The following is a 14,235-nucleotide window of genomic DNA, read 5'->3' on the forward strand; positions in this document are numbered from 1 at the left end:
GTGTTTGTTTGTTTTTTCAAAGATTTTGTTTATTTATTTTTAGAGATGGAAAGGAGGGAGAAAGAGAGAGAGAGAGAAACATTAATGTGTGGTTGCTGGGGGCCATGGCCTGCAACCCAGGCATGTGACCTGACTGGGAATCGAACCTGGGACACTTTGGTTCCCAGCCCGCGCTCAATCCACTGAGCTACGCCAGCCAGGGCCAGAGTTGCGTTTTTGCTTTAATTAGGAACAAGGAAAGACCTTCCGTCGATGTAGCAGCATCGCTTTACAACACCCTTCCAGTGGCAAACATTCCAGTGGCTTAGGGTGAAGAATCCCTACCCTGTTGCCCTTAGAACTATACAAACTACATTACCCATAAAACTCGGTGCTGAGTTGAGCCAATGACAGGTCAAGAAGAAAGCATTTTCCAGAGATTCATGGACTTGGGGAGGGACTTCTGGCATCTTTGTCCTGGCAACAATTCTTGCTGCCATTCTTGTGAGTGTATTCTGCCTTCAGAGGGCTGTGTCGGATCTGAGGTGACAAAACGGAGAAAGCGCGAAAGGGACGTGGTCCTCGTCGCCCAGCCGTGGAATGACGCTCAGAAACACCGTCACCGTGTGACCTGCGCCCTGGGCCCTGGGAAGGACGGCTGTGCTAGGCGCTCTCTCTCTCCCGCTGTTCCCGCTCGGCTCGGCTCTGCCCACGGAGTGCTATGGCGGCGGCTCCGCGAAGGCGCCTGGCTGATGTGAGTACGCGTCCCCGGGCCGTACCCCTCCCCTCACCGAGCCCTGCAGCCCAGGTGCGGGGTTCCAGTCATGTTCAGTAGTCCACGCGTTTAGGTGGCGGAACGTAGGTCCTCCTGGCAATGCTACTTGGTCAGAAAGAACAAGCTGCAGAACAAGGGTTTTTTTCCTTGCTCTGCCCCTGATGAGAGTGCTGCGCACAGAAATACTAGTGAAGGATGGAGGTGGTCACGGTAACGGTGTGGCAGGTGATAAAGGCTTCGATGGGACGAGTGGACGTGATGGTTCTGGAGGCAGAGAAGTAACTGAGATGACATGACACTGAGGGGCAAAGCTGCTGCTTGTTCGCCACAGCTGGATCCTCCCCGTGTGTGTGCTGTGCTTGCGAGGGTGAGGGGGTGTCTCAGTTTTGCTGGTGGCTAAGGTCAGGGGCAAATGTGGTCATTTTTGAGTGTCACTGGGCCTGGTTTGGAGACCATCAGGACTGGGGTTTTTAGGGAAGGTTGTGTGGAGAGAGCCCGATTGGCTGCTGAGTACAGCACACCAGTGGAAGAGGGTCATGGGCGTCTGAAATTCACATGTGTTTCTGGGAGGCAAATACTGAAGCCAGGGTCAGGTGTGGAGAGGTCTTCAAAGCAGCATCTCCACAAATGTGTGCCTGTGGGAGCTCAGGTGGGGACTGAAGGTGTCAAAGGCACAATCTACAGAATGATGTACTTATTGAGAAAAAGTGAGTTATTGTCCCAGAGCCCTAGTGTTGGGCACTGAAGGGTGAAGTATGAGCCTGCATTCATTGGTGCCTTGTCACAAGCTAGAGACTCCAAAGGGAATTAATGACAGGATGGATGGGACCTTAAGCCAGGACCAGAACTGGATTACATCTCTGTACCTCCCTGCCTGATGAGGCTGAGGGCTGAACATAATGAATAAAGGGACCTGAGGGTAGGGCGGGCATCAGTGAGCATCATTGGAATTCCTCTGAGATGTGCAGCTTTGGAGGAGAGTGAGTGTGGGATAGATGTGTGGGGAGGTGGGTTGTGGGCTGTCACACACAGAATGTTCATGTTTTTTTCTGTCCCCGTGATAACAGACCAGTGTGACCTTTGAGGACATTGCCATGCACTTCTCCTGGGAGGAATGGAGGCTGCTTGATGAGGCTCAGAGACGCCTGTACCTCCATGTGATGCTGGAGAACTTCACACTTATATCCTCTCTGGGTAAGACCCACAGCCTCACCACCCCCACTCCTCTTAGTATTCAGGTGCGGACCATAGGCACTGTTTTCTGGGTAGTTGCTGTATTGCTAGGGCTGGTGTGTTTGCACTGCCCTCCTCTCTCCCTGCAGTCCCAGTCCTGAACCCTTTTTGGGAAGGATTCAAGGTCAGTACTATCACATTAATGGATTCACCATGCTTTCCCTCTCAGTGTCTGGGTTAATGTGTCCAGATCCACATCATTTCAGTATCTCAGGGTTTGAGTCCTTTTTTAAAATAAGGGTTTTTATTTATGTTTTAGAGACATGGGAAGGGAGGGAGAACAAGAGGAAGAGAAACATCATTGTGAGAGAGAAATATTGATCTCTTTCCTCTTCAGCATGCCCCAACCTAGGACCAAACTCGCAACCCAGGCATATGTCCCAACCAGGAATCAAACCTGAGAGCTTTCACTTTGCGGGATGATGCCCAAACCACTGAGCCACACCAGTCATGGGTGATTCCTTCCTTTGCTGTCATTTCCTTCTGCCTACCAGTGCCAGGAGTTGCAGTTGTTGTTATGGTCGTTACTTATCTGAACCATGGCCTTTTATCTAACACTCTACTGAACAGTGTGTAGTGTTTAAATCTGTTTTTCCTTTTTCAGCCTTGTTGAGATATAAACTTGTATATATCAAAGTATACAGTGTCCTGATTTGTGTGTGTGTATGTATGTATGTGTGGTGGAATAATTGTTGTAGTGAAGTTAATCAAACATCCAACACCATGTAAAGTTACCTTATTATTATTTATTATTTTTTAAATCTTCACCTGAGGATATATTTCTTTTTTTAATATATTTTATTGATTATGCTATTATAGTTGTCCCATTACCCCCCTTTATTCCCCTCTACCCTGCACACCCTCTCCCACCCACATTCCCCCCTTTAGTTCATGCCCATGTGTCATACTTATAAGTTCTTTAGCTTCTACATTTCTCATACTATTCTTGCCCTCCCATCTATCTTCTACCTACCGTCTATGCTACTTATTCTCCATACCTCTTCCCCCTCTCTCCTCCTCCCACTCCCCTGTTGCTAATCCTCCATGTGATCTCCATTTCTTTGGGTCTGTTCCTGTTCTAGTTGTTTGCCTAGTTTGCTTTTGTTTTTGTTTTAGGTGTGGTTGTTAATAATTGTGAGTTTGCTGTCATTTTACTCTTCATATTTTTTTATCTTCTTTTTCTTAGATAAGTCCCTTTAACATTTTATATAATAATGGTTTGGTGATGGTGAACTCCTTTAACTTGATCTTATCTGAGAAGCACTTTATCTGCCCTTCCATTCTAAATGAAAGCTTGGCTGGATAGAGCAATCTTGGATGTAGGTCCTTGCCTTTCATGACTTGGAATACTTCTTTCCAGCACCTTCTTGCCTCTAAGGTCTCTTTTGAGAAATCAGCTGACAGTCTTATGGGAACTCCTTTGTAGATTACTGTCTCCTTATCTCTTGCTGCTTCTAGGATTCTGTCCTTCATTTTTACCTTGGCTAATGTACTTATGATGTGCCTTGGTGTGTTCCTTCTTGGGTCCAACTTGTTTGGGACTCTCTGAGCTTCCTGGACTTCCTGGAAGTCTATTTCCTTTGCCAGAATGGGGAAGTTCTCCTTTATTATTTATTTAGATAAGTTTTCCACTTGTTGCTCTTCCTCTTCTCCTGGTACCCCTATAATTCGGATGTTGGAACATTTAAAGATGCCCTGGAGGTTCCTAAGCTTCTCCTCATTTTTTTTGAATTCTTATTTCTTCATTGTTTTCTGTTTGGTTGTTTCTTTCTTCCTTCTGATCCACTCTCTTATTTTGAGTCCCAGTTTCCTTCCCATCATTATTGGTTCCCTGTGCATTTTCCTTCATTTCTCTTATCATAGCCTACATTCATTCATCTAATTTGGGACCAAAATCAACCAATTCTGTGAGCATCTTGATCACCAGTGCTTTGAACTGTGCATCTGATAGGTTGGCTATCTCTTGGTCATTTAAAAGTATTGGTTGAGAGGTTTTCAGTTCTGTTTGAGCCATCTTTTTTTTTTCTTTGGTCTGCTTGCACCTGTTATGTATGAGGGGCAGAGCCTTAGGTGTTCACCGGGGCGGGGCACCCCAGTCGCTGGGTTGTGACGTTGTATGTGGGGGCAGGGTCTGAGAGGGAACAATGGGGCTTGTTCCACTCTCTGTCAGACCTCAGTCCCTTCCGCCACTTCCCCCGAGCAAACTGGGCCCCTCTGGTGCCGATTCCCATGTGGGTGGGCTTGTGCTCCCGGTGGGACTTTCCAAGGACCTCACCTGTGAGGCTGGGAGTCTCTCCCTGAGCCTCAACCCCCACAGGTGTTTTCAATCAGTGTCCCAAGGCTCTATTTCCAAGCACTGTGATCCTGGGTTGCGCACAGTGCCTTGCTTCACAATTCCCGCCTCGCTGATCTGCCAGTTGCAACCCCTCAGCCGGGGTCTGCCAGCTGCTGCTTGCACACTCAGGGTCCACCCACTGCAGTCTTGCACGCCCCAGATGCCTTGCGCGCCTGGTCCCAACGCTCTCTTCTCTCTGCACTGAGACCCACGCCCGGCTGCCTGACTCTGCCCCTCCTACCAGTCTGGATGAACGTGTCTATTTTAACTTCTTGGTTGTCCGACTTCCATACAGTTCAATTTTCTGTCAGTTCTGCTTGTTATTCTGTTTCTAAATTGTTGTTGTCCCTATCTTGGTTGTGCGAGTAGGCACAGTGTATCTACCTATGCCTCCATCTTGGTCAGAAGTCCGATATATTTCTTTATTGATTTTAGTGAAAGAGGAAGGGACAGAGAGAGAGAAACATTAATCGGTTGCCTTCAATATGCACCACAACCAAGAATGAAACACACAGCTTAGGTATGTCCACTGACTGGGAATCAAACTTGCAACTTTTAGTATACAGTACAATGCTCCAACCAACTGAGCCACCTGGCCAGGGCTACCTTATTTTTTTATGCTAAGAATGCTTAAGGTCTACTCTCAGTACATTTTAAGTATATAGCATTATTATATATAGTCACCACACTCCTGATTACATCCTCAGAACTCATAAAGAAACATTTGTACTTTCTGACCAAGTTCCCATTTTCCCCTACGCCCCTGGCATTCTATTCTTTTTCTATTATTTTATATATTTTAAATATATAGTGTACAAGTGTTTTAGTGTACAAGTGTTTTATTGTGTCTACATCATCACCAACACTTATTTCTGCTCTTTTGATATTAGCCATCTTATTAGGTAAGAGGTAATATCATTGTAGTTTTGATTTTCATTTCCCTGATGATCAGTGACGAAAAATATTTTTTATTTATCTGTTAGTGGTTTTTAGATTTTTCAAAAAAATTTTTAAATAAAAATTGTATTTTCTTAAGAAGCATTTAGAATGTCACAAAACAGCTGCAACTTTGATTTGCAATTACAAAGTGGTATTCAGTTACAAAACAACAATTATTTCATATAAGCTGCATCAGAGACCATTGAAGATGAAAAAGTACCATCCCCATGTATAACTAATTAGGGCTGAGCACCAAGAAAACCTGCTTTTGATTTCCATGCCAATTTATAACCCATGCTCTACCAGACAAGGATGGTACTATTAAAATTACCACCAGGCTCTGGCTGGTGTGGCTCAGTGGATTTTGCTCTGGCCTGTGAACTAAAAAGTTGCTGGTTTGATTGCCCATCAGGGCACATGCCTGGGTTGTGGGCAAGGTCCCCAGTTGGAGGCGTGCGATAGGCATCCAATTGGTGTTCTCACACATCAATGTTTCTCTCCCTCTCTTTCTCTCTCCTTTCACCTCTCTCTAAAAATAAGTAAATATAATCTTTAAAAAAACCTTTTCAGTAGTGTGTTAACTACATATAAGCAAGATACTGTATAGTTTAAAAACAAATCTTGCACAGCTTTACATTTCCATTTTTTTCTTTGAAAGGCATGAGTTATGTACAAGGGTGTTAAATGCTTTATAGACAAGAAAAAGGCACTACAACCAACTTATTCACCATTTTCATCATTTCTTTCATCTTCATTTTCTGTATCTTGCTTTTCTTCATCATCCTCTTCAACTTTCTCATCTTCTTCCTCTTTCTACCTTTTCTTTTTCTTTTTTTGCTTTTTTTTTTAGGCTTGGCAACTCCCTTTTCACTGCATCAAGCTTTCCTTTAGCTCAGTATGCAGCAATATTCCTTCCATGATTCGCTTTCAGTTTAACATCCTTCTTTTTAATAACCCTGCTTGCCACCTGTAGCAGTATTATTTTGCATCTCTCCCAGCTTCTCTGTGCAGCATCACCAACGTACAGGCCAGGATGCTTTCCTTTGATTTTGGGTGGTACTCAGAACAAAACAAACAGAAGCCTGAAGGAGGCCTCTTGGGGACATTGGGATCCTTGAATTCCTTCTTTGTTTCCCCTTTAAGAGGGTAAAAGTTCTCATTTCTTTTTCATAATGGGCCTTGTCTGCCTTTGTCATGTCTTCAGATTTCCTTTTCTCTCTAGTGGACATGGTCTTCCACCTCTCTGAGCACTTCTTAGAAAACTCTGAGAAGTTGAATGAAGCATCTGGGTACTTAATCTTGTAGTCCTCCAGTGAGTTTGCACAAAGGAAGCACATGTTGATGTTTTTCCTCTCGGCTTCTTAGGATCTCCTTTGCCCAAGTTTAATTACTTTTCCTCAGCAAGCACACTGTCACCCAAGTGCCTGCCTAGCTCACACTTGCCCTGGCACCATCTCTATGGAGCTCAAGGTACTGCAATGGCTGTCCATTTTTGGATTTTTGAAAAATGTTTATTCAGGTTCTTTGCCTATTTTTTAATTGGATTGTTATTATTATTATTATTACTTTTTTTGCTATTGAGTTGGATGGGCATTTTATATATTTTAGATAATTGCCCTCATGAGACAATATTTACAAATATTTTCTCTCATTTTATTGATTGCTTTCTTTACTATGCAGGAGCTTTTTAGTTTGATGTGGTCTGGCTTATTTATTTTTGCCTTTGTTGTCTGCTTTTGGTTCATCAAAAAAATCACTGCCAAAACCAATGTCAAGAAGCCTTTTGTTTTTCCAAGGAGTTTTACATTTTCATCTGTTACCTTTAAGATTTTAATGTTTCAACTTAATTTTTGTGAGTAGTGTAAGGTAGGACTCCAGTGCTTTGCCTTTTCTTGCAGGTGCATATCTGGTTTTGTCAACACCATGAATCGCAGAACCCACCTTTTCCTTATTGTGTGTTGTTGCTGTGCTTGTCAAAGGGTAGTTGACCACATATGTGAGTTTATTTCTGTGCTATCTATATTCTCTTTCTTAGGTCTGTGTGTCTATTTGTGTCTGTTTTGATTACTGTTGTTTTATAATATGGTTTAAGTCATGAGGTATGATGCCCCTGACTCTACCATTGATCTTCTTACTCAAAATTATTTTGACTATAACAGATCATTTGTGGTTTGAATTATTCTTTTTCTATTTCTGGCAAAAATGCCATTGGATTTTGGTAAAGGTTGCATTGAATCATTAGGTTGCTTCAATTAATGGAGATATTTTAACAATAATAATTCTTCACATCCAGAGACACAGGATTTCTTTTTATTAATTTGTGTCTTAAGTTTCTTTCATCATTGTCTTATAGGTTTTAGAGTCCGGATCATTTACCTTGTTGATGAACTCTATTCCTAAGTGTCTTATTGTTTTTAATTCTATTGTAAATGAGATTGATTTCTTAATTTTTTTATTGAGGTATTTTGTTAGTGCAAAGATCAACTGATTTTTGTATGTGGATTATGAGTTCTGCAAATTTACTGGGCTTGTTTATTCATTCTGTCAGATTTTTTAGTGGACTTCTTTGGATTTTCTTTATATAAGATCATATCATCTGCAAACACATAAAGTTTTACTACTTTTTAATTAGGATCTCTTTCATTCTTTTTTGTACCTTATTGTTCAGACTAAAACTTTTACTATTATTTTGATAAGCCATGATGACAGTGTGCATCCTTCACTTGTTCCTGATCTTAGAGAAAAGCATTTAATTTGTCACTGTTGAATGTGCTGGTAGCTGTGGGTTATCATCTATGGCCTTTTTGATATTGAAATATATGCCTTCTATACTTAATTTTTTAAATTTAATGATTATTTTAGAGACAGAGAATGAGAGTAAGAAGGAGAGAGAGAGAGAGGGATATCAATTTATTGTTCCACTTATTTATGCATTCATTGGTTGTTTCTTGTATGTACTCTGACCAGTAATCAAATTCCTAACCTTGGTGTACTGGGATGATATTCTGACCAACTGAGCTGCCTGGCCAAAGCCATATTACTTTTTTATTTGTGTAGTTATATTTTTTGCTCCACTGTGCTGCAGTAGTATCTTAATTTTACTGTTGAGCCCTTCAAGAACCAGTTTTGTTTGTGGATAGCTGTCTTAATGTTTTGTTGTTGGCAATGAAGGCAGTTGTTGTTTTTTGTTGTTGGTTTACTATCATGCTTACATGACTCACCTAGATCTCTTTTCTGGGTCTATTATATGCTGCATTGTTCTGGGACAGTTCTAGCCATTCAGTGTTCCTGCTTTTTCCTTTTGTCTTTCATGTTCTATGTAGCTTCCCTGCTAGGACTTTCTGCATGAATCAGGATGGATCTCTCCAACCATTGCAAAGTGGGCTGCCAGGGGGTGTGGTCCTGGTGAGTGACAGCTGTGGAGATTGTGAAGTTGGGACCTTGTTCAGATCATACCAGGAAACTGACTTTGTTCATTCAGAGTTTTAGTGTCATTACTAGCAGCCACACCAATTTCTACTCTTTGTTTTCCAGCTTTTACAACATGCTAACTTGTCAGTTCTACGACTGGTCACTTCCATTGTGGTTTCCAGCCCCAGGGATATTTCCATCTCAGTTGATCCCACATTTCACCTATTCTCTCACCCCTCTGTCTGTAGTACTCTTGAACATTGGCACTCAGGTGTTGTGCTCTGAGTTGTTCACAAATATATATATCAACCTTGTACAGCAGCTAATATCTTGTAATTGGATGGTAATGGGCTTATATGTGTGCTTCTACCCAGCCTAACGTCAGCAGCAGAGAGGGATATACAAGAAGCTGTTGGCAGAGGAAATGCATTGTAAGCCCTGTCTCTCTTCCGTGTGTCATACCCTGTCCGAGTATCCTTCCCGTGGCCTGGTTTTCATTATTTTGTGACTTACAAGCCCAGTACCATACAGCAGTGAGCCAGTTCTTCAAATGAACTTGTTCTGAAGGGGATTTTATGTATTCATGCCTACATGTGACATGTGAATATATGTGATATGGTTCTCTCCTTTCTATAGTGAACAGGTACTTCTACAGCATTTATTTATTTTTTTTTGTCCAGGTTGCTGCTGTGGAGCAAAGGATGTGGAGGCACCCACTGAAAAGAACATTTGTGTACCAGTGTCACAGGCAAGGAATGCCAAGATAGCTGTGTCTTCCGAGAAGAGCCACCCCTGTGAGAGTTGTGGGCCCGTGCTGAGAGACATTTTTAACTTGGTGGAGCTTCAGGGAACACAACAGAGCCCACCACTGCTGAGGTGTGGGGCATGTGCAAAACGATTTTATTTCAGTGCAAAGTGTCACCAACACTGGGATGTGCACATACGACAGAAACCCTTCAGAAGTAGTATGGACAAGGCCTCATTTGTGAAGAGCTGCAGAATCCACATGTCAGGGAATCCCTTTACCTGTGACGCAGTTGAGAAGGACTTCCTGGCCAGCTCAGGACATCAGCAGCAACAGGACACCCATAAAGCACAGGAACCGAACATAGGCACCCAGTGGGAAGCAACATTACAAAGCAGAAAAAGTCATTACACTTTGGAAGAAGGCAAGAAAGCCTTCAACCCCCAACACACACTTGTGGACCAGGGTGTTCATACTGGGAGACAGTGTTTTGTGTGCAATGAATGTGGAAAAACATTCAGGTACAGATCCTCATTTGTTACGCACTGCAGAGGCCACACTGGAGAAAGTTTCCGTGTGTGTGGCAAAAATGGGAAATCCTTTAGTGAAACCTCAACCTTCCATCGGCATAAAAAAAATCATACCAGAGCAAGGCAGTACAAGTGCAGCAAATGTGGAAAATCCTTAAGCCTCAAATCTGTCATTCATTCATGGAAACGGCACTATGGACAAGCGAATTACATGTGCAGTGAATGTGCACAATCTTTTAGTCATAGCTCAATTTTTAATCAATATCAGAGAGTTCACACTGGAAAAAAGCCTTACAAGTGTAAAGACTGTGAAAAATCTTTTACCTCTGTTGCTGCTCTCAGCTACCATCAGAGAGTTCACACTGGAGAAAGGCCTTATGGGTGTAGTGAATGTGGGAAGTCTTTTATCACTTTTATTGCCCTTTGTTATCATCAGAAAGTTCACACTGGAGAAAGGCATTATGACTGCAGTGAGTGTGGGAAATCTTTTAACAATAGGTGGAAACTTGTTCGACACCAGAAAACTCATACAGGAGAAAAGCCTTATGTGTGCAGTATATGTGGCAAATCTTTTACTAATAGCTTTACCCTTAAGTATCATGAGCAAGGCCACCTAGGAAAAAGGCCTTATGAGTGCAGTGAATGTCAGAAATCCTTTACCACTAGCTCTGCCCTTCGATATCATCATAGTGTTCACTCGGGAAAAAGACCTTATGAATGCAGTGAATGTGGAAAATCTTTTATCTCTCGATCTACCTTCCAATATCATCTGAAAACACATTCAGGAGAAAAGCCTTATAAGTGCAGTGAATGTGGGAAATCTTTTACCAGGAACTATGGTCTTCATTGTCATCAGAGTGTTCACACTGGAGAAAAGCCTTATGAGTGCAGTGAATGTGGGAAATCTTTTACCAGGATCAATGGTCTTCATTGTCATCGGAGAATTCACACTGGAGAAAGACCTTATGAGTGCAGTGAATGTGGGAAGTCTTTTACCACAAGCAGTAGCCTTGCAAAACATCGGAGAGTTCATCCTGGAGGAAGGCCATTTGAGTGCAGTGAATGTGAGAAATCTTTTGCCGGTAGTGATACCTTCTGTTCTCATCAGACAGTTCACAAAAGAGAAAAGCCTTTTAAGTGCAATCAGTGCGAAAAATCTTTTTCTTCTGGTTCCACTCTCCGTTATCATCAGAGAGTTCACACAGGAGAAAGGCCTTATGAGTGCAATGAATGTGGGAAATTTTTTATTTATAGTTCCAAACTTCGTTATCATCAGCGACTTCACACTGGTGAAAGACCTTATAAGTGCAGTGAATGTGGAAAATCTTTTATCTATAGTTCCAAACTTCGTTGTCATCAGCGACTTCACAAGGGAGAAAGGCCTTATGAGTGCAGTGAATGTGGGAAATCTTTTATCTATAGTTCCCTATTGCGTTATCATCAGCGAGTTCACACTGGTGAAAGGCCTTATGAGTGCAGTGAATGTGGGAAAACTTTTATCTCTAGTTCCAAACTTCGTTATCATCAGAGAGTTCACACTAAGAAAAAGCCTTAAATGTGTTGGAAATGTTCAATTTTCTGTTCAGTGTAACAACCCTGGAGGAAGCTCTTTGAGGAGCCATCTGTCTGAAAAGAAACTCTTACATCTGAATATGCAAAGTGGGGTGATTCCCCAGAATTTTTGTTTATCTGGGAAGTGTGTGTAAATATGTTGTATTTTCTAACTTGCCCGTGTTTTCTGACTTGCTCCTCCGAGTTTTATGTTACAGCTACATTCTGTGGTTATAGTCATTTCACCTTTACCACAGTGCACATCCACAGAGTTTACATCATTCAACACCCTAATGTGCTCAGGGAAGCTGACCTCTGGTTTCATGTATCTGGTTGGAAATAGAAATGCCTGGAGCCCTTAGCAGGTCAATTTCCCATTATGAATAATTTGGTCATGGACCTCGGTCCATGTGCTGGCCTGGAAAATAATGATTTCTTCACTCAGCTTGCATGGAAATGACTACCTGTTTCAGGGATGTGTTCATCTCATGTAATACTTGTGATGAGGTTTTTCACCTTCCAGATCATGATCTTGGAAAGTGCCTGCTGCACATTGCTTTGGCCTGTACAATAATCGAGGCCTTAATCCTTTAATTCTTTTTTAATCTTGGTTATTTTTATTGTACAAGTTAGTTTAGAAACTGATTTGAGCTCTGCAAGCATGAGGATGTAAACAACTTTTTTTTTAATTTACTTTTTAGAGAGGAAGGAAGGGGAAATAATGGGAGAAAAGTATCAATAGGAGAGAGAAACATTGATCAGTTGCCTTCTTGTATGCACCCCAGACTGAACCCACAATTCAAGCATATGCTCTGACCAAAAAAGGAAGCAGCAACCTTTCAATTTGCAGCACAACAACCAACCAACTAAGACACACTGGTCAGAACGTGAGATGAACACCTTTTTAAGGGTCTCAAACTTTCTCTGCTTGTGGAGTGACTATGATAGCAGAAAATAACTTGCCTGTTTTCATAAAATTTGCATGGCTGTCCACAAATGTCTAGAAAGGACTGAAGGGCTTTCTGGTCCTCATGTAGATGCTATGTACTTTAGGAGAGTCTTAGAGATGACCCTGAGGAGAAGACAGGTATGAGAACCTCAAGTACTTACGAAAGGAGCATGATTTATTTTTCCCCACAGCAAATATCACAGATTATACCACCACAGTTGATGGGATATCTTTAGGTCTACAGAGAGTCACATGCCCTGACATCCAAAATGTTCTGTGCTAGAGGCAGTTGTTGAAAGACTGGGTACAGGGACAAAAATAGTTAGTGCAGAAACAGTGAGCTATTAGGGATTGGAGGAGACTTCCACCAACTCAATGGAATGTGCATGCAGAAGTGCTTCTGTGACTGTGACTGCGTGATGAGTGTACACAGATCTGAGGAACCCTAGGCATAGTTATCATGCGTAGCTGAGGTCATTGTCAGAAAAAAATAAAAATAATCAAAAGACCTCCTGGGTTCCTGTACCCTGACGGTGATGTCTGCCTCAAAGCCATTACTACACATCAGGAAAGAATAAGAGGGAGACCTGTACTCCAGACATGTGGTTCTTGACACAGGCAGCATTATTGTTGACTCAGGTGAAAATGTTCATTACTCACCATATTTGATGCCATCGAGGCAATCCTGAGCCCTAGAGGGCCTGAGGAAAGAGATGGTGGAGTCAATATAGGCTGGTCAATCCTATTTTCCATAAAGATTTGGCCATTTAATCTTGAGCCATGTTCTAAAACTTCACTACCAATTTGTATGTACCTTTTTTGGACCATAAGACACACCTAGGTCTTAGAGGAGAAAAATAGGAGAAAAAGTTTTGAAGCAAAAAATGTGGTAAAATATTTAACAACATAACATAATGTTTCACCAATGTAAATGTAAAGCTACGTTCGGACTATAAGACACACCCCCATTTTTCTACCAAATTTGGGGAAAAGAAGTGCATCTTATAGTTTGAAAATACCATACTACCTGCATATATTTGAGGTGTACAACTTGACAAGTTTTGACATAGGTATGAACCTATGAAACCATCATCATAGTCCTGATAGTGACCACATCTGTCCTTCATTGCTCACTAGCTACCTCTGAGGCCAAACTGGCTTCACTAGAACAAAAGAGCTTGTGGAATCAATATAGAGTTACCACAGCTTACTTCCTAAAAGTAGTAGAAAATCTACATTTTTGTTCTTTGTAATCCTCACCCAAGGATATGTTTATTGATTTTAGGGGGGAGAGCGGAGAGAGACATGGGTATGAGAAAGAAATATTGATAGGTTGGCTCGTGTATGCACCCCAACTGGGGGCTGAACCCATAAGCTACGTATGTACCCTGACTGGGAATTGAACTTGCAACCTTTTGGTGTACAAGACAATGCTCTAACCAATTTAGCCACTAGCTATGGCTAGGTTTTTTATTTGAAAAATTCTTAAAGCTTTAGTAAGGTATAAATTATATGCCAACACTTATTAGAGTTTACAGTTTGATATAACCTTGTGTAAGAACCAGTGAACACATCATAACCATAATAATTAACATCTGTTAGTTGCATATTTGCCTTGTGTCCTTTTTTTTTCTCAACCAAGGATATATTTACTGATTTTAGAGAGAGAGAGAAACATCAATCTTTTGCCTCTGAGAAATGCCCTGGCCAGGGATGAAACCCACAACCTAGACATGTGCCCTGACTGGGGAATCCAATCCACAACCTATTGGTGTAAGGGACAACACT

General features: G+C 41.9%; 1 protein-coding gene across 1 annotated transcript; it reads left to right on the forward strand.

The window, feature by feature from the left end:
- The first annotated feature begins 448 nt into the window (after positions 1–448).
- LOC123826906 (zinc finger protein 345-like) lies at positions 449–14,023 on the forward strand. Its single transcript, XM_045851141.1, has 3 exons — positions 449–733; positions 1,822–1,948; positions 9,353–14,023. The coding sequence occupies exons 1-3, from the start codon at positions 701–703 to the stop codon at positions 11,500–11,502; spliced, it is 2,310 nt and encodes a 769-aa protein (XP_045707097.1). The 5' UTR covers positions 449–700; the 3' UTR covers positions 11,503–14,023.
- Positions 14,024–14,235: the final 212 nt, after the last annotated feature.

Source organism: Phyllostomus hastatus, unplaced genomic scaffold (genome assembly GCF_019186645.2).
Source record: "Phyllostomus hastatus isolate PE091 unplaced genomic scaffold, TTU_PhHast_1.1 phas_contig_133, whole genome shotgun sequence".
In the NCBI taxonomy this organism is placed as follows: domain Eukaryota; kingdom Metazoa; phylum Chordata; class Mammalia; order Chiroptera; family Phyllostomidae; genus Phyllostomus; species Phyllostomus hastatus.

What these genes read in the sequence shown, in the direction of transcription:
- LOC123826906 (XM_045851141.1), top strand. Translation starts at nt 701, where the DNA reads ATGGCGGCGGCTCCGCGAAGGCGCCTGGCTGAT. An exon ending in CGCGAAGGCGCCTGGCTGAT is followed by an intron (nt 734 to 1,821) that starts GTGAGTACGCGT and finishes CCGTGATAACAG; the next exon opens with ACCAGTGTGACCTTTGAGGA. An exon ending in CACACTTATATCCTCTCTGG is followed by an intron (nt 1,949 to 9,352) that starts GTAAGACCCACA and finishes TTTTTTGTCCAG; the next exon opens with GTTGCTGCTGTGGAGCAAAG.